Raw genomic sequence first — 26,558 nt, forward strand, 5'->3', positions numbered from 1 at the left:
CAGTGAGGGTTCTTTAGCGTGCCACACCTACTGTGACACCGGGCATCCGTTTTTAAAGTCATATCTGAGGATCCGTGACATTCAAACCTGATGCCGAGCTTTTGGCAATGGAACTGTTACTACCTGTATTAACGACTTACAATGTAGGTCGATCTGTCGCGGCCAGGATTCGAACCCCGGCCTTCCACTTCCGAGGCGAACGCTCTACATCTAGGTCACCGCGGCGGTTATTATCTGATAGAAATATGTCATTCATGTCAGCGTTTTCTACCCCTTCTTTGAAGTAGATTTGTCCTTCTTATACCATAGCATGTTGTTTGTTTACATAATCTGTCAGACGACTATCATCTTGCGAATGCTTGTGCATTCTAAACGTTCTAGCGACGCGTTATCACCCTGATGTCATATTAAGCTACACGTGTACGTATATGTACATGTATACTACGTAAAATAAGGAAAAAACAATTTAATATTTTCAACTTTACTTTTATTAACTTAATACATTTGAATGGTTCCACTTTTAAGAATAATAATCAACTTTACTTTTTAAACGTTAGCAATTCGCTGTTGTTGTTTTTTAAATTTTGATTTAGAAAACAATACAAATTAGAACCCGAAAAATGAAATCAAAGTACAATCTAATATATCTTAATTTCCCTTGACATTTCTGGCGGCTTGAGGGGCATACTTGGCTGCTGGGACGTATTGAATGCTCTTGGAAGGTGCGGCAACAAGTTGAGCATATTGTCCCCCTTTTCCATATGATGGTGCTGCAACAACTCGGGCATATTGTCCCCCTTTTCCAGTGGATGGTGCTGCAACAACTCGGGCATATTGTCCCCCTTTTCCATATGATGGTGCTGCAACAACTCGGGCATATTGTCCCCCTTTTCTGGTGGACGGTGCTGCAACGACTTGGGCATACTGTCCGCCTTTGGATCCAGTTGAGGGTGCTGCCTGCACGGCATAGTATCGTCGAGCGGCAGGGGCGTAGTAATACATCATAGCTGGGCCACGAGGTCCTGGATAGCCACTGTTCCCCCTAGATCCGCGTTTACCTTTGTATCCAGGATATCCTTGTTTTCCGATGATGCCATATTCTCCGCGTTGTCCAACTTGTCCTCTGGGTCCTGAAGCTCCAGGTTGACCCGGTGCTCCTGGTTCGCCAGCAGCTCCGTCTTGTCCTGGGGCCCCTGAGTATCCTTGTACACCCTTCAAACCCTCTGCACCCATTGGTCCTGCAGGCCCTGGATATCCCAGGTCTCCCTGGTCACCGGGGTATCCTGGGTAACCTAATCAATAAACTTTAGGTACAGTCATTTTGCAAAATAATTGTGGATTGAAATGATAAAATAACTTTGTCTAATTTGATTTCTGTGAAATTGATACCCAAAATATTTAGTGAATCATATTGTATGCCAGTATATGCTTATCTACATGTTTATTATACACGACACGGTAATTACCTGGAGCGCCCTGCTCTCCTTTATCCCCTGTAAGCCCCTTTGGTCCCATGGGTCCGACTTCACCAGAAGCTCCCGGAGCTCCTTGTCCGCCAGTCTCCCCTTGGTCACCCACTGGTCCTTGTTCTCCCGGTGCCCCGGAATTACCTGTCAGACCCTGGGCTCCCTCCTCTCCAATAGCTCCCTTCAAACCTGGAGCACCGCGAGGTCCCTCTTCACCTTGGTCTCCCGGAAGTCCTGGGTGACCCTTAGGTCCTTAAAACAAGGATAATAATATGAAAATCAAATTTAATTCACCAGTACATAGTAAGTAAACTTTTCACATGCAGAGAATATTCTGTAGACTGAAAATGACGATATGCACATGTATATATACATGATTATAAATATTCATGTTGTGTGCATGTAAATTAATTTAACTACCCTGCTGCACAATAAGTGGATATGCATTCATTTTGATGAATCAATTACCTTATTAAGCAATATAGAAAATTTTGATAAAAACGTATATGAATAAGCACTATCAAGTTTAAACGACAATTTTCATTGATTTTATGCAATTATATTAATATTCTTGATATTTCGAAACATGCATGTTTTCAATGGAATAACATTTTTAACTCCATGTATGAAAGGAAATTTACCTGTGGGACCCTGTGGTCCCATTACTATGGTTGGGGCATAGTGGTACACAACGTAGCGCTTAGTTCGGTCATGGTGCTCTGTCAACAAATGGCAAGTAATGATTATAATGTCGATTATTACCAAATGGTATAACAGGTAGGCGAAAAGAAAAAGAAAATATTTGTTAATCAGGCAAACAGGATTGAAAATCTTATAGTTTATATGTACAGCCATTGTCGCAAACCCACGGTCAGTTGCACTTCTTACATTATCTTATACAGGAGGTGGTTAGACAAAGTAGGTACCCTGCCTTAAAAATGACAAAGTTTAACTACACGTAAATTATTCGAAAAATATCTGATCACTTTCAAAAAGATACATGTACATTTTCAATGTGTCCATAACAACTGTACAAAGTTTAATGAATGTCAAGTAACATATAGAGGTGTGAGAGGAGTTGATTACACAAAATAGGTTACGTCTATTCAAGACATACTTAAAAAATGACAAAGTTCAACTGCATGTACATGCAACTTTTTCGAAAAATGTCTGATCACTTTCATATAGGCATATAGGCGTACACATTTTCAATATGTCCATAACAACTGTACAAAGTTTGAGGAATGTCAAATTAGAGGTGTAAGAGGAGTTGACCACACACAGTAGATACCCTGTTACAGGAATGCCCACCATATTACCATTCTATAAACAGGATGCACGTTGTGCAACCCGACCAAACACAAATATTTTTTTTAAATACCCACGTTGATAAAGGGGACTTAGATATGATTTCCTATGATATAACTATACATGCTTAAATACTGTAATCCTTCTTTGTCTTGAGTAATTTCGTAACGCACATTAAAAATACCTTCATAGTATTCTTAGAGAAATCGAATAATCAAAATTCTCGACGGCATGCGGATACTCTTTCATCTCAACTGACTGTTGGAAGTTTGAACATATTTACATTGTAGTTTCATTTATTTTAATGTTTTGCCTATCACTATATAAACATACACTCATCTTTAAAAATGCCTCCATGTATATTGTCGCTGTGTTTATAACTTGAATGAATTGGGAAAATTCTCTTTAAAAAACATTCTGCATAAAGATTTGTAATCAATTTTATTCTTAAAACTATTACCTATTTTTCTTTCTTTCGAAAAACGAAAATAAAGTGTAATTTAAACTAAATCAGAATTCTAGAAATAGTTTATTCCATATTGACGAGTTAAAGTTATGAAACCCGAGGGTAGACTTACCGGGCAGTTGGTCCTCGGGTACGCGGGTGGCCTCTATACGGTTCTTTAGTCGTGCTATTTCTTCTTTGACTCGATGGAGATCCTCCGCAAACCTATCGATTTGATCCTGGAGATCATTAGCAGACACAACTGCCGCAAAGGTGCCACAGAGAGCGATAAGGAGGTACGCATTCATGATTTGTGTTAGAGACTGGGTCTGACGGGCGCCCGCAGACGTGGCTTTTATAGCAGCCTCCGAATCTGGTCACGCTTCGTTTGCCAGAGTTTGGTTTACCAGTACATTCCGCTCGCCTGTAATGAAATGGAAGGAGTTACATTTACATGTAATGATGGGTATCGATCAGGGTTTTCGCCAAATTATGAAAAAGTATTCTATAAAAAAGTACATGTACGTCTGTACGATACATGTACATGTATTTGAATGATGTAAAAGTTTTCCCTTGAAATGTACTATCCCAAAGCAACTCGCTTTTATACTCTTAAATGAATTCAAAGTCAACTCAATCTATTACATGTATAAGACATTGTTTGTAAACATTATTATCGAATCATTTACGAATAAATATTGTTGAAACTAAACTAATTCAAAGTCAAATGTTGCTTCGAATCTGACACATACATGTATAGTTAGCACCAGTAAACTTACACTATTTGAACTGCATTAAAACAAAATAAGATGAATAGAAAATGAATAAGATCAAAAGTCTAGTCTTTGATAAGGCATACATAAGTTAAACGATTTATCATTAATTAAGGTAGTGTGCTACAGCGTCATAAAAAATGGCTGACTTTCTCTCGAAACACCATTTTGTTGTGGTTGGCCAAAATTGTCATGCAAAAAAATCATTAGACACCGGTTCTTGGACCTCTTCTTATCAAGAGATCTGAATCACTAAAACGTTTTGTATAAATGATCACGAAAACGCGGATCAACATTGACAATCAGCTGTTCGTTTGCACGGGGAATCGCAACATGGAATTGGGAGATCTTCCAACACCTCTACAATTCATCTGGTGTGTAGAACATGATCATACTTATATGAATGAGGGTAATCGTTGTTAGGCCTATATGTTTGAGAACTTGTGTGAAAGGTGAAGATAACGAACAGTGATCAATCTCATTGATTGTTTTACAGATTCAAGTACTCTAGTTTCTGCTTTCATATCCATGTTGTTTTGAAAAATGAGTTTCAAATTACTTCAATTTTGATTTATAACTGTAAACAATAATTCAATATCTAGATTTCATTACTTAGAGATTTATTCTTCTAAATCGAATGCATGCTATTTCGGTCCGGTCAAAATTATGAAAGATAACTCTTGCAATAAGACTTTATTCCAGGATTTTTGTAAAACATCATTAAAAATTTGGATTTTTCAATTTCATTCAATTTCTTTTCATTATGCATCTATCTAATGTCTGTACTTTTTATTTGTATATTTTTGTGGGGATTCATCCTGTGATTTTCATAATAATTATTTCTTTATCTGAATTTTACATTTTTTTGCAGATAAAATAAAATATGAACACATTTTCAAACATGATTTTTGGGGGGTTTTCATTGAAGGACATTGTGTATAATTATATACACCAAAGGTACTGGCCATTTGTGAGGGAAATTTAAAATTATGGATCATTCACTGTTTATTTAAAAAAAAATCCTAAAAAATATCTCAAAAATAAATGACAGGTTGAGAGTCTTTATCCTTCATGAAAATAACTCAGATTCTACTGTTGAATGCATGGCCAAAAAATCAGAAAGTCGATATTGGTGTAGAGAACCTCCTTCCTTAAACGATTTATCACTGTTTAATACAATAATTTCAACGGGTCCAGTTAGATATTAATGAAAAAATGTTGTGAACATGGTTATCATCAATCCGATACATTTTTGAAAGACGTTGCAAAATATTCCCTCTACACAGGCGAGCTACAATAACTATATAAGGTGCATTTAGTTGATATTTATCAGTGTTTTGAATGGTTTATAAACTACAATCAAAGTTATTTTAGACTATATCATCATATTCACTGTAAATCTTTAAAAAAAAAACTGAAATGCATTAATTCAATTCTACATGTAAGAAACAAAAATACTGAAAACTATCGTGATGAGACCTTGGTGAAATTTTTGGCGGATTTCATTATAATATTTTCTGAGAGGTATAATGAAACTGGATAATGTTCCTTAAACGTGACTTGTGAACTATTACGCCATTTCTTTGAATATTGGAGGGGTGGTGCAATTTTTTTCAAATCATAGTTTTGACTTCAATAGAATTTCGATTGTTTTCAATTCAATAGAGCCACGTAGCACGCTGGTTACGTGCCCACATAGAGGGACCGATTCAGATGCGAGTTAAATCAAATAATTAGATTTCAAGGCAAATCTTTTAGATTGAAGCGCCTAGATAAAAAACTAAACGAGGCAGAACTTTTCGACTTGTAATGTGTCTCTACATCTTCCGATAAATGCCGACTAGATGAAATAAGAGTACTCTTATCTACAGAAGAAAGGAGACTGACAGGGGATTGGGATACAGCTCATTTATAATGTGAGAGTAGTTTAATTAGAACACAGATGTTGTAAACGCAGGGGGAAATCTCACTGGCCTACTATACGTAGATATAAACACTCGTAATAATACTGTCACATTAATCACACTTATATTTCTAAATACTAGTGCCTGTATTTACAGTTGTGAATAGTGTGATAAATACAAGGTATATATATATCTATTATAACGGCCGGAAATTCCCACAGAAATGAAAGTGTAATGTTAATAAATATAAGAAATAAACTTTATTTTTGAAAATACATGAAGAAATGAACCACAATACTTCAAGCTGGCGGTAGGCATCGCGGTTCACTTTCAAACATTTTAAGTGAAATCTTCAAGTAATTCGTTTATTATAATATATTTCAACTTCCTTATTGTGTGAGTGTATAAAATTTACATGTTTGAATGATACGGTATTTCATACCTTTATAATTAAAAAAAAAAACCCAATTAGACAGTTACATCATAGACATATACTCAATGAAGGCATTCATTCCTTTTACTAAATTTTTACAGCGTTAAAAAAAAGAATATCAAAAAGGTCACTTGTAAAAACAAGAGGCCACCCAAACATTATCGGTCACCTGAGTACTAGTGAAAAAGTATCACTACTCCCACAGACCTTATCGCTCACCTGAGTACTAGTGAAAAGGTATCACTACTCCCACAGGCCTCATCGCTCACCTGAGTACTAGTCAAAAAGTAACACTACTCCCACAGGCCTTATCGCTCACCTGAGTACTAGTGAAAAGGTATCACTACTCCCAAGGGTTATGAAATCTAAAAAAAAAATTCCTGTTCTGAATATCTAAGCTAAATTCTAATGTTCAGCAACAGTATAAAACAAGATGTGTTCTTAAACCTTCACTGCCCTCAAAAGTGCATACACTGATGAAAGACTTTACATAATATAATATGTGTATTAAAAACATCAAACGATATGACTAATTTGGACCCATCCTAGAGTCAAAATCCTTGGTTGTGAAATTCACCATTTTTGTATTACATACTTTTCTGTTATTCCTAAGTATGCATTTAGATTTTATACAGTATCAGGAAACTTACACATAAATACTACATACTAAGTTTGGCCCCACCCTGTGGTCAGAACTCCTACTCTTGGGATCATCAAATTTACAATTTTGGTAAAGGACTACCTGCTCCTTCTAAATATCCATTTACTTTCAATTTAGTATCAATAACACTAAAGAAGATGTTGCATAAGTGTTTTACACATAGACACCACATACCAAGTTTGGCCCCGCCCTGGGGTCAGAATCCCTACCCCGGGGATCATGAAATTTACAATTTTGGTAGAGGCCTTCCTGATCTACATCACTATGCATTTAGTTTTTCTTACTCATATGCGGTTCTTGAGAAGAAATTTTTTGAAAATTCGTCAATTTGGGGCAGTTTTTGCCCCACCCCTAAGGTCTCAGGGGTGCAGGAATTCTGAAATTTACCATTGATGTCCCCATATTCCAAAGATACTTCATACCAAATTTGAAAAGAATTGGACTGGTACATGTAGTTATCAAGAAGAAGTTAAAAACGTCTATTGTTCACACATTTAATAACTGACCATTTTGGCCCCACCCTGATACCAAAACCCCATACCCCTGGGATCATCAATTTATAATTTTGGTAAAGGACTACCTGCTCTTTTTTAAATATCCATTAAGTTCAATATAGTATCAATAGCACTAAAGAAGATGTTATTTAAGTGTTTTACACATAAACACTATATACTAAGTTTGGCCCCGCCCTGGGGTCAGAATCCCTACCCCGGGGATCATGAAATTTACAATTTTGGTAGAGGACTTCCTGATCTATATCACTATGCATTTAGTTTTTCTTACACATATGCGGTTCTTGAGAGGAAATTTTTTTGAAAATTGGTCAATTTTGAGTAGTTTTTGCCCCACCCTTTAAGTCCCAGGGGTGCAAGAATCCTAAAATTTACAATTGGTGTCCCCCTTCTTTCCAAAATGCTTCATATCAAATATGAAAAGAATTGAAATGATAGTTATCAAGAAGAAGTTAAAAATGTCTATTGTTCACACATTTAATAACTGACCATTTTGGCCCCACCCTGATACCAAAACCCCATATCCCTGGAATCATCAAATTTACAATTTGGTAAAGAACTACCTGCTCTATCGAAATATCCATTTAGTTTCAATTTAGTATCAATAGCACTAAAGAAGATGTTATTTAAGTATTTTACACATAAACACTATATAACAAGTTTGACCCCACCCTGGGATCAGAACATCTACCCCGGAGATCATTAAATTTACAATTTTGGTAGAGGCCTTCCTGATCAACATCATCATGCATTTAGTTTTTCATAGACATGAGCGGTTCTTGAGAAGACGATTTTTGAAAATTGGTAAATTTTAGGCAATTTTTGCCCCACCCGTAAAGCCCCAGGGGTGCAGGAATCCTGAACTTTACAATTTATACCCCCTTGTTCCAAAAATGCTTCATACCAAATTTGAAAAGAATTGAAATGATAGTTATCAAGAGGAAGTTAAAAATGTCTATTCTTCACACATTTGATAACTGACTATTTTGGCCCCACCCTGATACCAAAACCCCATACCCCTGGGATCATCAATTTATAATTTTGGTAAAGGACTACCTGCTCTTTTTTAAATATCCATTAAGTTTCAATATAGTATCAATAGCACTAAAGAGGATGTTATTTAAGTATTTTACACATAAACACTATATACTAAGTTTGGCCCCGCCCTGGGGTCAGAATCCCTACCCCGGGGATCATGAAATTTACAATTTTGGTAGAGGACTTCCTGATCTATATCACTATGCATTTAGTTTTTCTTACACATATGCGGTTCTTGAGAAGAAAATTTTTGAAAATTGGTCAATTTTGAGTAGTTTTTGCCCCACCCTTAAAGTCCCAGGGGTGCAAGAATCCTGAAATTTACAATTGGTGTCCCGCTTGTTCCCAAAATGCTTCATGCCAGATATGAAAAGAATTGAAATGATAGTTATCAAGAAGAAGTTAAAAATGTCTATTGTTCACACATTTAATAACTGACCATTTTGGCCCCACCCTGATACTAAAACCCCTACTCCTGGGATCATCAAATGTACATTTTTGGTAAAGGACTACCTCTCTGTTTTAAATATCCATTTAGTTTCAATATAGCATCAATAGCACTAAAGAAGATGTTATTTATGTATTTTACACATGAACCCTATATACCATATTACACATATGACGAAGATATTTGAAAATTGGTCAATTATGATTTGTCTAAAATCTTAACTGATTTTTTTAAACAATTTATGTTATTGTACATAGTTAGGTAGTAGCGCAAATGTTCTAGAGAAAAATGTTTATAATGTGTATACTTGTATCTGCTATGAAATTGTACAATGTTTCAATTTGAGATAAAAGTGTAAAAGCGGGAGTAACGTTGCAATATGGTATTTCTGATAAGTAAGAATTATCAACGCATTAAAAATATTAATTTTTTTTTACAAGAATTAATCTTTGAGAGTGCACTCAGCTATTGATTATCAGGAAAAAGTGGATTGAAATATGATTGAATTTAAAAGATGAAACGACAAGACGTAAAAAATTAAAAAAGATTTTGAAAATATGATTTGCAAGCGTTGAACAATTCAAGAGATATTTTGACACCATGTAGTTAATATTTCGGTGAAGATAGCGAACAGTGATCAATCTCACAACTCCTATAAGCAGTACAAAATTAAGAGATGGGCAAATACGGACTCCTTGACATTCCAGAGGTGGGGTCAGGTGCCTAGGAGGAGTAAGCATCCCTTTTCGACCGGTCACACCCACCGTGAGCCCTATATCTTGATCAGGTAATCGGGGTGTTCCGCAGTCGAATCAGGGTGTAAAGAACGGCATATCAATCGGTATGAATCAAGTGAGGCAGGATTTGACCCAAAGACGGGTTGTAATGAACAACTAAATCGACTAAATTGTAACGATCATGCAATATGCGAAACGCTGACTTTAAACGTGAATGTTGAAACCCCTGTAATATCAACTTGCAGGTGATACTGGAATATTACTACATAAATATAGGAAGTCGACAATAGAGAAACTGACGTCATCTCGTTTGTCATAAAGTAGAGTTGTTAGTTTGCCGTTGATATCTATGTTTAACTAAAATATCTAAGTACGAAGCAGATGCGGAAGACTCTGTGGTGTCTTTTATTTCAAGTTCACTGGGATAAATCGATTCGACATAAATATGAAAATGGTTATAAAACATCGTCGATATATCTAAATGTCGAATTGAAGGTCACAGCAAGAATTGTGTTCTTCTCATGTAGAAGCTTTTGAATAAAGTTTGCCTCGTAAGCATATAAAAACAAGTCAGCTAATAACCCATGGGAATTCCAACAGACCGTTGGAAGAACTGATCACCAAAGACTACAAAAAGGATTTCAATGAGGAACTCCAGTATCGTTTTAATATCTACTTGTGCATAGGATCAGATCTAGAGTGGTGTTTAACAAGGTAATTTTTGTGATTCTTTTTTTTTAATTGATCACTAGATATGAATATTTCTTTCGTCCATTTTTGTTGAAGAAGCAACTGTCTATGATGTCAAAAAGTTTAATCTTTAATTTATCGTGAGGAATGATCGTGTAAAGTGTTGAAAAGTCATTTGTTTTGATGTTGTTGATTTCAGAAAAGTTTCATGATTTCAATTTTATTAAAAGTTCTTTAGAATCTTTTAAAATCCACATTTTGGCAAATGTTGTGGCACAATACGTTTGAAGTTTCTCCTTCACAGCTGTTAAGATTTTCGTGAGGAGCAAAGATAGGGGCTTGACAGAACATTCACCTGATCCACCAATGTCCATATCTGTATTGCATTTTAATTCTTTGTGACATTTTGTATCGTTCGTCACATCGTTTCAATACTTTCGGTACTTTGATTTTATAAAATGAGTTCTGTTTGCATTTTAAAAAGTCATATCATAATTCCTATGTGTTTCCTTGTAAATAGTTCAGAATACTTAAATCGTTAGCAGCCGATCATCAAAATAATTTTGTTACTGCCGTATATGTCAGTACTGGTGTTACATATATTTAGAGAGAATATGAAGGGTCAAAAGTAGGGTCCAAACATGTGATAGGGGATTCAGGTTCTAGTCAAGATTGGGATACTCCTACACGCATGTATCATCATAGCAATCAAAAAGTTAAATGCTTTTAAACCACGTGGGATTGATCTAGATCTTCCGCTTTTCCTCTGTACACCCTCTTCAATGTTACCCCAAAACTAAATTACTACATCCGATTAATTAAAGTAGAAAAGAGATTTCAAAGACAAACTTTGGTGTAGGAGATATGCACACAAATGTCCATTGACCAATAACATTTGATACATGCTTTGGATACCAAGGTATGTCGATCAATGTTTCCCTCAAAGTCACATTACATGTTCTTATCACCATGGCTGAAGGCAGAAACGCCCATCGGAAAATGTCGACAGAATCGGTAACAGAATAATCTGATAAAAATAGCTGTCGTTGTATTCATTAGTCAAAGTTAGAAATAATACTTAATCTAAATTTTAATAATGAATTCACAAGGTATTATTAGATTAGGCAATGATTAATATTAAATAAAAATCAATGGCCTTGTTTCTTTGCGCATATTCACTGTTCAAAACGAAAACTATCTCTATGTAGATGTATATATGTCACAAAGATTTCTTTGAATTAGAAAACAATCCTCTATCCAACAGGTAAGAATGCGTCATCTAAATTTGTCAGCTTTTTGTAACAGGTAAGTCTTATCTTTAGCAAGGCATGACAACACAACAATGCACATATTGGGATGAGATCGCAAACGACAGTTTAGGGAAGCAGACGTTAGTTATATATCATACAGTGATAGAAGGATAGTCATTATTAACATCTTCATAATATCATAATTTAAGGTAAGTGTTGTTTAAATATTCATTGTGTTTTAAATTTCAAACCATTCAACAGTGTACATACATGTATGTATTCATATGTACTCACCACTAAAGGGTATCCATATCTGTTACAATTGTTAATTAACTGTCTTCACCATATGCAGGTAAGACATAGAAGCATATTTCAAGTAGTATTGAATATCAAATTGAAAATAAACTATTCATGTATCTAAAAGAACTGGTCATACATACCACATAAAAACCCATTATGATGCATAACCCTAATTGACATATAAGTATGACACCTTCTCAATCCTTTTCCTAAAGAGGTTATTTTTCATAGAAAAAAATATTTCACAATTTTAATTTATCTGTTTATTTTTTTGCTATTTGGCTACTTACACTTAGTGGTAATCTATCATTTACCTGCATTTTTTAACATGTACGTCATCACGAAAACTTTCAACAAAGACGTCAATTTCACACTAACCTACAGATGTATTATTTGACGACATATATGTGTTTGAAACACAGTGTAATTCACATTATACTGCATATGTTTGCTCTAAATGCGACAAAATTTGAAAAAGTAGCTGATACTTTTTTATTTTAATTTGCAGTTGCATGAATACAATGACCGAATTCTTGAAAAGAGTCGTTTTTAAAGTTTTATTATGGATCACGATTACTCTATATATAGGTAAGTTTTTTTCTGGTTGTGTTCATGACTAGAATATTACGAATATAGTCCTGTTACGTAACTGAATGTCAATTCAAAGTAAACTTCAAATAAAATATTCATTTTCCTTGTCCAATAAAATCGGCGATAGTCACTGTTGTAGGTGAATATATTGCTTTAGTGTCAGGGAATGTAGTCAGGGATGTGTTGGGAAACTGATATAATGAAAGTTGAACTTTAATATTGTTTTATACCAGAAAATTTGTTCATTTTAATCCTCTCTATTACAAAGACGCAGAAGAATTCAAACGGGTGTGTTACTATACGAACTGGTCCGAGAACAGAGCTGTAGTCCAGTCCAGATTTCACCTCAAACAACACCTGGACCCCTCTCTGTGCACACATTTGATATATGCATTTGCAAAGATAAATTCTACACAATTCCGTCTTGAATGGACTTATCCTACGGAGGATGATGGGAAACTCCCTGGATCAGGACTGATGTATGATTTCACGGGTTTAAAAAAGAGAAATCCTAACTTAAAGACCATTTTGTCCATTGGCGGTGAAACATCGTCTGCCAACTTTAATCTGATAATGGGATCGAATAAAAATATTCAGACGTTTGCGCAGAATATATACATATATATCAAAGACCGACATTTTGATGGAATCGATGTTGATTGGGAGTATCCTGGCGTAACCTACAAGCATGAGTTCGTCCAGTTTCTTAAGGTAATGTTTTTTATTAATAGTGTAATATCCTTTGAAATAGTACAAAGTTTGGATTTTCAGTTTAAAATTCATGATAATACGAGGCACGATATATTATTTGTTGACGAATGTACTCTAGATGGTTTAGTTTCAAAAGTCGATATATATGTATATGTATATATATATATATATATATATATATATATAAAAAGCACAAACAAACAATTATAACACCCAACCTTACGTTTTACCCCTAGGATCTAAACGATACATGTGATAATCAATTAATTATATATAAAGCACTAAATAATCACAACTAGGTACTGAAAATTTTCACCCCAGCCCGGGGTCGAACCAGCGACCTACGGCACCCACCGCCTAGCAAGATTGTCAAACCAATGCGTAAGTCCACTCGGCCACAATATATATATATATATATATATATATATATATATATATATATAAAGCACAAACAAACAATTATAACACCCAACCTTACGTTTACCCCTAGGATCTAAACGATACATGTCGTTGTGGCCGAGTGGACTTAAGCACTGGTTTGACAGTCTTGCTAGGCGGTGGGTGCCGCAGGTCGCTAGTTCGACCCCGGGTTGGGGCGAAAATTTTCAGTACCTAGTTGTGATTATTTAGTGCTATATATATATATTATATATATATATATATATATATATATGTCTGTATATATCACTAGCACTTTCAGCCATCTTGGCTCATCAGGAAGTTTTACCTAATGGGCCAAGTTGAGAGAGAGAAAGAGAGAGTGTCTGTGTGTATGAGAGAGAGAGAGAGGAGAGAGAGAGTTTGTGTGTGTTGTGAAAATTCATCTTAAACCGAATCGAGTTTTAATACCAGGGTCCAGTTGCACGTAGATGAGCCAAATTTCACACAGTTAATGTCCAGTTAACGCAATATAAATGTAATAGTCAATGGGAAAACTGTCTGTTAAAGTTAACTCACCGTCGTGCAACAAGGTTCAGTGCTGTGTGCTACTGGTATTATAATTCATAAAATAGAAAAAAATAAAACTTTTACAGCTCCTCCTTCTCTTCGTTCAATATAAACATGACACATATTAGAAATGTAGCCAAATAAGACAGGGTGGTACTTTTCTATAAATGTACTGTATTTGGATCTAACAGGTATTGAGATCAGTCTTCGCTGAGAAAGCCAGGCAGACCGGAAGTGATGAGAAACTGATTACAATTGCTACAGCCCCTGGAGCAAGCAACATAGAAACGTCGTATGATATACCAGAAATTATTAAGTTAGTATGGTCTCTGTGAGATACGATGAATACAATATACATGACATGCACATGCATGACATCAATACAAACGATGTATACATGAATAACAACAATATATTATGACAAATATACAATATTCAAAACATGCGCATATATGACAATAATCTACACCGTTCTTTATAGGCACCTACATGTGAACGATTATATTATACACTATATGTACAGACATGACGACAAAAATATACAAAGTACCTACCACTTACATACATGATGATAATATACATGTACATGTTATATTTATACATACATGTACATGTACATGATAAACCGGTTGCAGTAGACTGGTGGAGAGGGCGTTAAATTTTCAATATTGGAGGTCCCGAATTCAATTTCTGGTGACCTTGGGCAAACCTAAACACTTTTACTGTTTCTTCACCAAAAGGGATTAGAAGTGAAAATCACGGATCTTTAAGATACCTTTACGAAAACATAGATTCCATGTGACAGTAGGCGTTGACATGATAAAGAATCACAATTACCATGGCCTTGAATGCTATATACATGATACACATGTCAAATTCTGAAGCACTCTCCCAACAGTTGGTGACGTTTAACACACACACACACACACACACACACACACACACACACACACACACAGAGAGAGAGAGAGAGATATATATATTATACAATGGACATACATGAAAAAGAAAAATCAAAATCAAACAATATGTACATGACATGTACTTATACATGTAAACATAGCAAGAGGTCCATGAGCCACATCGCTCACCTGTGTCCTTGGTGTTGCTGTTGTTCAGCAGTTCTATTTTTAAAATCAATCTTTATTCCCATGGAAACGTTCATCCCATATTGTAGCCTAAATCTAGCCCCAAATGAATTCACATAACACAGGGAGGCATGAACACCAATATGACTAACATTATTGTTTTTTGTTCTGGATAAGCACAAGGTCATAGGTCATAGTATGATGTCTTACCATAAGAAATTTAAAAACAAAATACGAAAACCCTATCTAAAATAGTTCGAAGATATTTAACAGATCACGTTTTCTTAAAAGTAGGTCAAATTCCAAAGACACTTGGCAAGGTCATCATATGAAATAAAAGGTCTTGCCATAAGCAAGTTATTAACAAAATACGAAAGATTAACCCGAAACAGTTCAGGAGATATTAGGTAGACCAGAAATTCAAAAAATAAGTCCGACTCAAAGGTCAAGGTCACAAGTTTAAATTTCATGAAATGATAAGGTCTTGCCATAAAGAATATATATGTAACATATGAAAGCCCTACCTTAAATACTACAGGAGGTATTGAATAGGTCAAAGTTTTTAAAAAGGTATGTCAAAGTTGAAGGTCAAAAGACCAAACACCATTGTGTACAAGATCTTTTCATAATGAATCTATATACAAATAATGAAAGCCCCGCATAAAATAGTTCCGGATACATTTAATAGGCTATGTTTTCTTAAAAGTCAGCCAAACTCAAGATCACAATGTCAAAGGTCATGATGTGAAATAAAAGGTTTTACCATGAGAAATATACATACAAGATATGAAATATCTACAATGTATCTTAAATTCATAACAGCTCTCAATCTGAAAAAAAAAAATTGCTATGAAAATGTGCCATTACGATAGTTTTGTATGTAACTTTAACCAAAGTCATTGCTAAAATCAAAATTAAGTTTAAGATTTTATCAAAATAACGTTTACGGTTTTAATGAATAAATAGCATTATTCAGTTTTTAAATCGAGGTAAGCTACTGACGAACAAGTTGATGGTACAGGGATTTCAACAGTCTCGATTGAAGTCAGCATTTCGCAAATTCTATGGTCGTTATAACGATCTAGTTCGTCAATACAACCTCGCATTGGGTCAAATGCTGTCTGACGTGTTTCATAACGATTGTGAAGCCGTTCTTGGCACACTGATTTCGACTGCGGATAACTCCGTTTACCTGATCAGGATATGGGGCTCATGGCGGGTGTGACCGGTCAACAGGGGATGCTTACTCCTCCTAGGCACCTGATCCCACCTCTGGTGTGTCCAGGGGTCCGTGTTTGCCCAACTATCTATTTTGTATTGCTTGTAGGAGTTATGAGATTGATCACTCTTCGTTATCTTCACCTTGCATTATTACTATAGAAATCAATTTTTGCACGGGAAGACAATAATATGATTTTACTTCATTCAAAACATCTGGATAGGTTTTCTAACACAAATATTGACTCAGACTTCTTTTTTCTGTCATTGAAATTGTAATTCACAATTTTGCAACAACAAAAATTGGACACCATAAATGAGACTTAGTATTACGTTAAATAGTTCAGGACAAATGGAATGTGTCAGGATTTTATTAAAAGTAGGTCAAACTTCCAGGTCAAAGTCACGCGATCACACATCATTGCATTACATGAAAGGCCTTTCCATACAAAATGCAAATACAAAATATGGAAGCACTAGCTTAAATAGTTCAAGAGATATTTTCAAAGATGTTTCCTACATATCAGCATCTATAACACTTTGCTCCCCTAATGTGGTCCCACCATACCTCGTGATATCCCCTATTGTGGTCCCATCTTACCCCAGGTGGTATACTTTTTAACAAACTTGAATCTGCATAGTCATAAAGCTTTCATGTTAATTTTAACTTTTATGGTCCAGTGGTTCTTGAGAAGATTTTTAAATGGCCCCACCTATTTTTGGCATTTTCGTGATTATCCCCCTTTTATGGGGCATGACCATTCATTTTAACAAACTTGAGTGCCCTTTACTCATTGATAATTTGTACTAAGTTTGATTGAAATCGACTCAGTGGTTCTGGAGAAGATAAAAATGTGAAAAGTTTACGGACAGACAAATGGTAAATAAATGAGAACAACTCACTTGAGCTTTCAGCTCAGGTGAGCTTAAACAATAAATATATCCGTACAAGATAATAATTCGAAAGAAGAAATGGTGCCCCTCGCAAATATTAATTCCTATATAGATTTCAATAAAATCCAGCTTAACCGTAACGAACTTGGTAATATAAAAATATTTTACTTTACAAACGTATGTTCCCATTTCTGCATAAAAATGACTTCGCAAAGTACCCGAAACTCTTCATGTTAAGTACAGCTAATCTGGTTTGGTGTCGACCTTTGTGGAGTTTGTTTATAAATGCTATAAAAGTAAGGTGTCAACCTCTCAACTTTTATGCGAATTATTTTGTCACGAGTATTTTGTTTACGTAAAAAGGCGAGAAAATGATAAATTGGAACTATTTTGTGACAGGTACTTATACTTATGGGGCATTCAGACTAATTGACAAAAGCGGGTTTTTTTTATGAACTCACAAGGAAAACTCCAAGATTAGAAAAACACCTGACCTAAACTTTCAACTAGCCAAACCCTTTAAAACCAATCACCCATACGTAGCTCCAGACAATCAAGGCAATATATGGAAACCCATGATAGGCATAAATATTGACTATAGGTTTGAGGTAACATAAAGAAAGAAATTGATCATTTCATTAAGGAAAGCAATTGATGCAATACTTCATAATTTCAAAGATATTTTTAACTTTAATATCGGGATTTAAAAGTCACACACACGCACGCACGCATACACCACCACCACCACCCCGTATACACACACGCTTTCAAACATCAAGTACTTGCAGGCAATTAGACTTCACTACATAGTAACAAATCTAACAAACTACATGTTCATCTTCATTTCATAGGTATGTTGATTTCATCAATGTGATGGCATACGACTATTTTGGATCCTGGAGTTCAGTGACTGGGTTCATGGCGCCACTATATTCCCGATATTCAAACAAAAACTTCGATCATACATTATCTCAGGTGATTTCTTTTAAGTCAAATAAAAAACGCAAATATGTTTACTTTCATATGAATATTAATGCTGCTTTACGTGTAATTCAAGTGATACACTGTATATCTACATAGTATTATTATTTACTAAATGCATGTGTATTTATTACCGTCTTCCAAGGAAGACGGTATACAGAGTTGAAGTGTTTTACAGTCTTCGGACTTTGCACTTCCTCTCTTTTTTCATTGGTAGAAAGTGCACGAAGTGAAATTTTCAATTATTTCATTGGTTGAAATGCTCTTCAAGGCAAGGGAGATAATTTTCTGGTGTTCTAATTTTCGTACGACTTAACAATTTTTCAAGATTTTCAATCTTAAAAAAATCGACAAAACGAACAAAAGAAAAATGCAATTCATGAAATTGACACATTACTTTTTTAAAAGCAACTAATACAAGGCATTTCTATGGTTACTTCATTTACAGCATTGTTTTCATTTTTGCATACAAACAGAAAAACTCCCCGTTTTTTGTTTTGATTGCTTGTGTTTTGGGAATTGTCTATTCGGCAGGGCTAATCCCTACAAAACAGTTTTAATGATACCTTAAGCTAAGAATAAATAAGGCTTGACTTCAAAATGAGGATAACTGTTTTTTTAAAGCATGCAAAAGAAAATTTTGATTATCAGTGATTACAATGCAACCATTTTTGTTTGTATTATCAGCGGCATTTGAAAACTTTGCTAACGAAGGAGTAGGACAGTAACATTTCATATGCTGAAGACAAAGTAGTCTGAGTAATAAATGTTGAATTTCTTTGTATGATAGTGATAAAGATTTGTCTCAAGTACAGGTCACTACAGGAACAGTTACATTTAGATTATGTTGTAAGTTTTTCATGCACAAATTAAAAAAAAAATTGCTGTCTAATCTTAGACAATTACAATATTCACTTGTCATTTTAGTTTATATGTCATATTATTAAAATAAGTTGCAAGTAGACATTTAGAATAATTTTAATTGACAATCAGTGATTCCAATGCAACCATTTTTGTTTGTATTATCAGTGGCATTTGAGAATTTTGCTAATCTTAAGAAGGAATAGGATAGTAACATTTCATTACATATTATATTGCTTAAAATTACCCCTGCTGTAAGTTTAGACTGTCTGTATCAGGTAAACTTAAAGTTTTTTGGGTTTTTTTCAACACATCTGTTCTAAAACTATCCTATTCCTTCAGAATAATTTTTTTTCCTTACAATTGCTCAAATTTGAATAACAATTATTAATCTTTTCCATCAAACTCTATGTATTTTATGATATAATTTTTGGCAAAACTATTACAATATTCTCAGGTCTTTATCCTGGTTAATTTCTAAAGCAGTTGTACTGTACAATATGCAAGAATAATTTTTATGTGAATTTGAGCAATTTAAATCTTTTTAGCTTGTTTTGTTTCATAACTTTGTTAAAAAATAAATATTTTGATATACACATTGGAAATCTGATATAGAGGCTTTAATCAGTGCTAATACAGGGAACAGTGATTTTGATTTCCAGTACATATACCCTTCATAAATACAAACTTTTACAATGGGAGTCAGGACACAGCTTTGTAGGCATGATGTCCGTGAGATTATTTATTTTAGCTCAATTCAATAATGAAGACAAGGGACATAATTCAACTTCGCTCTATAGAGTTGCTGCTAAAGACGGCAAGCTTTTTAAAAAAGCTTTACTTGTGTTTTCATTTCTCAACACGCATTTTATGGCGTAATTCGACTTGATATTTAAGCCAATACATATTGTACATGTACAAATAATTTTATATAACTCATAATACATTTTTTTCAGAATTGGACAATGAACAAATATTTAGAACTTGGGGTCCCTCCTGAGAAACTGGTGATGGGTCTCCACGGCGCAGGGGCAACTTTTACACTGGCCAATAATAGCAAGCATGACGTCGGGGACGCGGTTTCTCATCCCGGCAATGAGGGATCATTGCTCAAACTGGAGTCCCGAAAATCTTATCCTGAGGTAAATTATGTACACCACAATGTATTGCAAATTGGTACATGAAGTATCGTTATTCTGTTACACGTACGAAGAGTCGTGTAATCTAATTATTTAAAAAAAATATATATTTTATTATCAGTACACTTTCCTGAGAGCTGAATAAAAGGTGTTTGGCAATTTTTCAGCTCCAATTTACTTTTATACATTGGGTTTAATGAGGATATTAAGAATTTACCCAAAACCAAAAACATACTTATATACAAGATACTATAGTATTAGAACATGTACATTTTTTGTAACAATGATGTTCCACATTGCACGTGATCATTGGTATGAAAGAACAGCGAGTAGTATATAAATGCTTTGTCTAAAATCCATTTACATGTAGATTTGCATTACGACAAAAGATGAAATAGTTTTGGACCAGGAACAAAAACAAAAATATTCTTATCACCAATCTCAGTGGGTGGGGTATGAAGACCCAGATACCATCGAATTAAAGGTATGTAGAATTGAAAAATAACTCTGATTTTGTCCATACACGAAATGTATTTTGTAATCAGTGTGAATAGTATATTTCATTTAAATTACACATGGGTAGATCTGAAAGAAATATGGCGGACTTCCTCGCTAGTTTCGTACAGTTACTGTGTGTTTATTTAATATTCACCATTCACGATGTCAGTAGAGATTCGACAATATCATTTACATATATATATATATATATATATATATATATATATATATATTTATATATATCCCACCTCACCTCTGGTGTGTTCAGGGGTCCATGTTTGCCCAACTATCAATTTTGTATTGCTTATGTTATCTTCATCTTTCATATATATATATATATATATATATATATATATATATATATAAAAGCACAAAAACCCAACAACACCCTACTTTCTCAAAGTGTCGGATCTGAGAAGATACAAGGTCAGTAAAGAAATTTATAAAAGCACTGAAAAGGCCACGACACTGTTGGTTAGTTAAAACTCGAATTTTCGACGCAACCCGCATCTTTATCAAGAGACATATATTACATAAACAAATAACACGCAAAAACGACAAGTATCGATAAACTACATTGATGACAAGAGTGATACACTGTTGTACTGAGTGATAAAAATGGTGGTGGTTTCGTTGTAAAGCGTGTTTACTGACTATGGTTTAGAGAGTTTGTACCATGGTCGGGTCGGGATGAAAATAGAATTATTCTTGAAGATTACAGAAATCAGATAAATTTAGAGGGGAAACTTACAAAACAATGTGGTTATGGAGTAAAATGGTGGGAAGATAATGATATGGACTGATTAAGTTCAAAACAATATTAGGTAGGCCGTACCATTGATGATTCGGATATGGTGAACAGCGAAAAATAATGACTGCCAAAAGAACACGATCAAACAACAAACAAGGTCAATCTCAAGACACAGATCTAGCATTAAAATCAAAATCAACAATCAAATAGGTGAATGGGAGAGAAGTCTAAGGAAAAAGATACAGTATAATTTTTCAAGGTAATACACCTTTCAAGGTCAGACAAATTAAGAGAAATTTGATGTAGATGAAAAGTGGAGGATATGTACAACAATATTTTGAAGTTGAAAATTTTCAAGTTTACTTTATTTTGTCAAAAAATACAGTTTTAGTAGAAGGTAATCTGAAAAAAATTTAAAACCCCTGCTGGACTCGAACCAGCGACCTACAGTTCTGCAGCCGGTATTCAAACCTACTGAGCTACTCGGCTAGGTATTTAAATGGAAAAGGAAAAGTCAAATATTGCTGATATTGATTTTTTCATCCATGTTTTTAAAGGAAGTCAGCCATTATGACGATGTAGAGTACTACCTTAAAGTCGCATTCTAGAAACCCCGACATCGCAACACAAAGAGTCATGCGAATCCGAACCTATGTGGATTTAGAATAATGTTTTACCATAGTTTTGAGGTCTTAAGATGATATATTAATAAAATACTCGTCTTCAAGGTCAATTCATTTTTTCCTTTATTTTAAAAAGCCGCAATGTCGAGACTAGAATATGAAAGGGAGAGAGAGAGAGAAAGAGCTAGTATATAAATTCATGTTGTAATGATTTCTTATGATGTTCTAACATAATTGGGAAGTATTGAAGGTCAAACAATAATCGCAATTTTGGGAATCCTCGTTATGGCTAAATAAAGGAACTCAAGGTTAAATAAAGGAACTCAAGGTCAGAGCCTTGAAACCAGGGAAACGAATTGTATTTATATTAATCAAACAAAATAAGATATCGGGTGAATTTTGGCGATTAGGCTATGGAAACTGATTTTAACTAGGGATTTATCCTGGATTCATGCGCGTGAAATCATTCAAATTATTCATTCCACCTGGACGGAATGATTTCAAACGGTGCATCCAGGATTTTTCTGTGCTCTTTCTCTCTGCTTCGGTCCATATTGGGTTGTGATCAATAACAACCACTTGCATGTCTTGCCAAATGTGAGCTTCTTTGTTGAAATGTTCCCCTACGGGTTCGGTCACGCGTTTGGTTTTGTTTATGTAATATATGTCTCTTGATAAAGACGCGGGTTGCGTCGAAAATTCGAGTTTTAAATAACCAACAGTGTCGTGGCCTTTTCAGTGCTTATATATATATATATATATATATATATATATACTTCCTCCACACTTATCTTATACGTTTTATATTTGGTACGGTCAGGTCAAGTACGCAATTACAAACAAATTTGGCGGAGTCATGTTTTGGTCATTGGATTTAGACGATTTCAACGGTAATTACTGTCATCAAGGAAAATATCCACTCCTCTCAAAAATAAAAGTCATTTCGCAAAATCTGAGTCTGGTGCCAGCAACACATGCCCCCAACCAAAAATCAACAACTACTCAACAACCAACAACAGTATGGCCGCCTAAAAACGACGGATTCAAACTATATATCATCGACTCAAGGAATGCTACATCAACACGGAAATTTTCGTATATCATTTTAATGCTGTCATTGTGTGTTCTATTCGTTATTCAATAAACTGATTTCACACTACATGTATCACGCACGTGTGTTGTCTGTATCAGAAGAGTCTTAAAAATTTTATACAGGATATTGTATTTGTACTCGGTGAACAACTTTATACAGCACAATGTATTTCTACTCGGTGAATAGCTTTATACAAGACATTGTATGTCGATTGGTAAACAACGTGATGAAGTCGTCATTGAATACGCAAGTTCCGAGATATCAGCTCTTCTGTGACGGAGGTACGTTCAGTATTCTGTTGAACGCTTGGGTGGGTACAAGATGTATACATATATTATAGACTAGGTATGTAAATAACAATAATAGTTCTGAAAGTGTAAATTTTGTTTATATCAGCCGTTGGTATACATTAAACTGACCATATGAAGAAGAATATTTGTTTGAATTAGGCCATTTAATTAGATATCAATTTATTTTTTATTTCTTCTTCTGCACGAGTGATACTTTAATCAAAGAAAGATGGTGATTATCGATTTTTATTTGATCTATTTTATTATCAAATAATCATAAACTTACTAAAATTGTATGCCCCAGCAGTTTGGATGGTTGTATGATGTCTGATAATCATCCTTTAGGCAATATGTGAAGGCAGCGATAAGCATTTGTACCCACTGCTTGTGGACGAAAGGATGTTTGCGTCTCACTGTGCGTAAGAGTTCTACAAAGGGAAAGAACTATTGGGCAACTCGGAAATTGCGTATTAGGATAGGACTCCAGACATGAGTTATCACTATTGTACGGGAGGGAAATCTTAGACAATTATATAAATCAGTGTTTAATTTTGGATAGACAATATCTATACCGTATGTTTCCCAAGATATGCAGAATTCAATTCAGAAAAAATGTTTACAATTAATTTTTTTTACTAAAAAATTTACTTGGGCACTGTCACTAATTCTGTATCACTAAACGAAATGTTGTGAGTTGCAACAAGTAATTATTTAACATTTTATATATTTTTTATATGTTGAATTTCTTACCCAAGATCATAAACTGATGTAATAGCTCCAAGTGACTGAAAATAGTAAACCTGTCTGCACTTTCACTATTAACCGGTTCCTCTATCTACCCAAAAATGATGAAAGGACCTAAAACGATTTATAGACTCAAATATTAAATTTGATCAATAATTCAATATAGTGTATAAATTATGCTAATGACAGGTCTTTATAAAGAAACACGGCTCTTACCATGTCTAATTCTATCCAAACCACATCAACACAGGTGTTTATTTTGGCATCGGTCAAAATGGCTGTGATAGTGCAAGTACAATTTCCAGTCACTTGGAGCTAATACGGACTTCATCTTATGACTTGAGGTAAGGAATACAACCTAAAATAATATCTAATGTTGCACATTTTATACCATTGCTTCTTGCAATGCACAAACATTCTGTTGAGTGGTGCAATGTCAGGGCCCAGAAAACGTCGAGTAAAAAAAAAAATCCGAATTCATTTCTGCTTATCTTGGGAAGTACATGTACATGTATACGAGATGATTGATTGTATTCCTTTCAAGAATTTTTCACTCAAATGGAGACATCACTATATAATTGTCGGTGAAGGGCTGCGAAATGTAAGCCTATGTTCGGTGCTTAAGGCCTTTGAGCACGGAGGGATGTCTTTATCGTACCACACCTGCTGTGACATGGGACCTTGATTTTTACTGTCTCATCTGAAGGACCACCCATTTAGTCGCCTCTACGACAGGCAAGGGGTACTGAGGACCTATTCTAATCCGGATTCCCATGGGAAATTTCGAGATGAACTTTGGTAGTAGTGCAGATTCATTATGTATATAAGAATATATTAGGATAAAGAGTAGAATTTTATTCCATTTGGTTTATTGTTTCCTTTATCGGCGAACTCGTGTATCCTATATTTAGAGTTCTATACCTTTACTCTTTTAAAAAGTAAATTCAAACCTAAGCAATATAATTGCCTATTGCTTAAGATATGAACTTATTTTTATATTTCAATTTTGCTTCCATTTCTGTCAGCATTCCTAGCTGTTAAAATTGTCGTACGATATTTATCAAGATTCATAACACATTGCTCACATTCATGAGGAAATGACTACTATATTTCAATTGGTAAAGAATAACATTGGAATTGTAAATGTTAAGCGTTATACCATGAACTGCTTCGTGTTCTGTGTACATATGTTGTCATATATCTCTCTCTTTCTCTAACTTTACGTTAAAGGGGTTTCTAGTGTTTACACTCTCGTTTATTGTCAGCATTTCGTACATTCTATCGTCGTTATTATGATGCTATTTGCAAATACAATTTGTCATTAGGTCGAATGCTATCTGACGTGGTTCATACCAATCATTAGGCCGATTTTGATTACAGATTACTCCGTTTACTTGATCAAGCTACAAGACTAAGAGCGGATGTGACCAGTCAACAATGATGCTTACTCATCTTAGGCGTCCGATTCCACCTCTGGTGTTTCAAGGGGTCCGTGTTCACCCTGCTCTCAATTTCATATTCTCTCTTTGATTTATGAGATTAACAACTGCTCGTATCTTCACGTATCGACAAAGGCCTCAGACAGCGTGCAGAAGCCGGTCTGTTTGTAAAGTGATGTAGCCATTATTTTTCAACAAAAAAGGTCCGGTAGTCCAAGGTCCTGTTCCAGAACATATGAGTGTTACTGGTCAGTTCTATACTGAAAATGTCCTGTCTAAGGTCGTTAAGCATTATAAAACTGCCCGTCCAGCCACCGGTACTAATAGGATCAAGATTCTCCATGACAATCCGCCGGCACACAAATCGTCCGTCGTAACAGACTATTTCAAGATAAATGGAATTCGTGTTTTGCCACATCCACCCTATAGTCAATGTAATTTTTGGTTAAACTTGGTCACCAAAGAAGCCCTAAGCGGTCGGCGATTTGCAAGTCGTCATGCTGTTGGATGTGCCGTTTTGAGTGTATGACTGTACCTAAAGAGGCATAAAGATGCAAGCATTTCCACATGGATAACAATAGGTCAACAGGTCTTATGGGTCACCTGAGTACAAGTGAAAAGGTATCACTACTCCCAAGGGCAATGAAATCTAGAAAACATTACCTGTTATGAATATCCATTTACCCGGGTAGTTTCAATTTAGTATCAATAGCACTAAAGATGC

At 34.9% G+C, this 26,558-nt stretch overlaps 2 protein-coding genes across 2 annotated transcripts; one reads left to right on the forward strand and one right to left on the reverse strand.

Moving 5' to 3' along the window:
• Positions 1–470: 470 nt before the first annotated feature.
• LOC125679528 (collagen alpha-1(I) chain-like) lies at positions 471–12,118 on the reverse strand. The gene is made up of 5 exons (XM_048918804.2): positions 11,960–12,118; positions 3,353–3,643; positions 2,108–2,185; positions 1,467–1,718; positions 471–1,292 (listed from the first exon to the last, which is right to left on the reverse strand). The coding sequence occupies exons 2-5, from the start codon at positions 3,525–3,527 to the stop codon at positions 649–651; spliced, it is 1,149 nt and encodes a 382-aa protein (XP_048774761.1). The 5' UTR covers positions 3,528–3,643; positions 11,960–12,118; the 3' UTR covers positions 471–648.
• On the forward strand, positions 11,384–23,429 carry LOC130051644 (chitinase-3-like protein 1). Its single transcript, XM_056153896.1, has 9 exons — positions 11,384–11,429; positions 11,738–11,874; positions 12,474–12,553; positions 12,825–13,267; positions 14,407–14,531; positions 18,267–18,390; positions 20,214–20,399; positions 20,767–20,880; positions 23,089–23,429. Exons 3-9 carry the CDS (start codon positions 12,478–12,480, stop codon positions 23,410–23,412), a joined length of 1,392 nt encoding a protein of 463 aa, XP_056009871.1. The 5' UTR covers positions 11,384–11,429; positions 11,738–11,874; positions 12,474–12,477; the 3' UTR covers positions 23,413–23,429.
• Positions 23,430–26,558: the final 3,129 nt, after the last annotated feature.

This window comes from Ostrea edulis, chromosome 2 (assembly GCF_947568905.1).
Source record: "Ostrea edulis chromosome 2, xbOstEdul1.1, whole genome shotgun sequence".
NCBI lineage: Eukaryota > Metazoa > Mollusca > Bivalvia > Ostreida > Ostreidae > Ostrea > Ostrea edulis.

What these genes read in the sequence shown, in the direction of transcription:
- LOC125679528 (XM_048918804.2), bottom strand. Translation starts at nt 3,527, where the DNA reads ATGAATGCGTACCTCCTTATCGCTCTCTGTGGCACCTTTGCGGCAGTT. An exon ending in ACCCGAGGACCAACTGCCCG is followed by an intron (nt 2,186 to 3,352) that starts GTAAGTCTACCC and finishes ATTTGTTGACAG; the next exon opens with AGCACCATGACCGAACTAAG. An exon ending in AGGAGAGCAGGGCGCTCCAG is followed by an intron (nt 1,293 to 1,466) that starts GTAATTACCGTG and finishes TTTATTGATTAG; the next exon opens with GTTACCCAGGATACCCCGGT.
- LOC130051644 (XM_056153896.1), top strand. Translation starts at nt 12,478, where the DNA reads ATGAATACAATGACCGAATTCTTGAAAAGAGTCGTTTTTAAAGTTTTA. An exon ending in AGTTCGTCCAGTTTCTTAAG is followed by an intron (nt 13,268 to 14,406) that starts GTAATGTTTTTT and finishes TGGATCTAACAG; the next exon opens with GTATTGAGATCAGTCTTCGC. An exon ending in CAGATACCATCGAATTAAAG is followed by an intron (nt 20,881 to 23,088) that starts GTATGTAGAATT and finishes TGGTACGGTCAG; the next exon opens with GTCAAGTACGCAATTACAAA.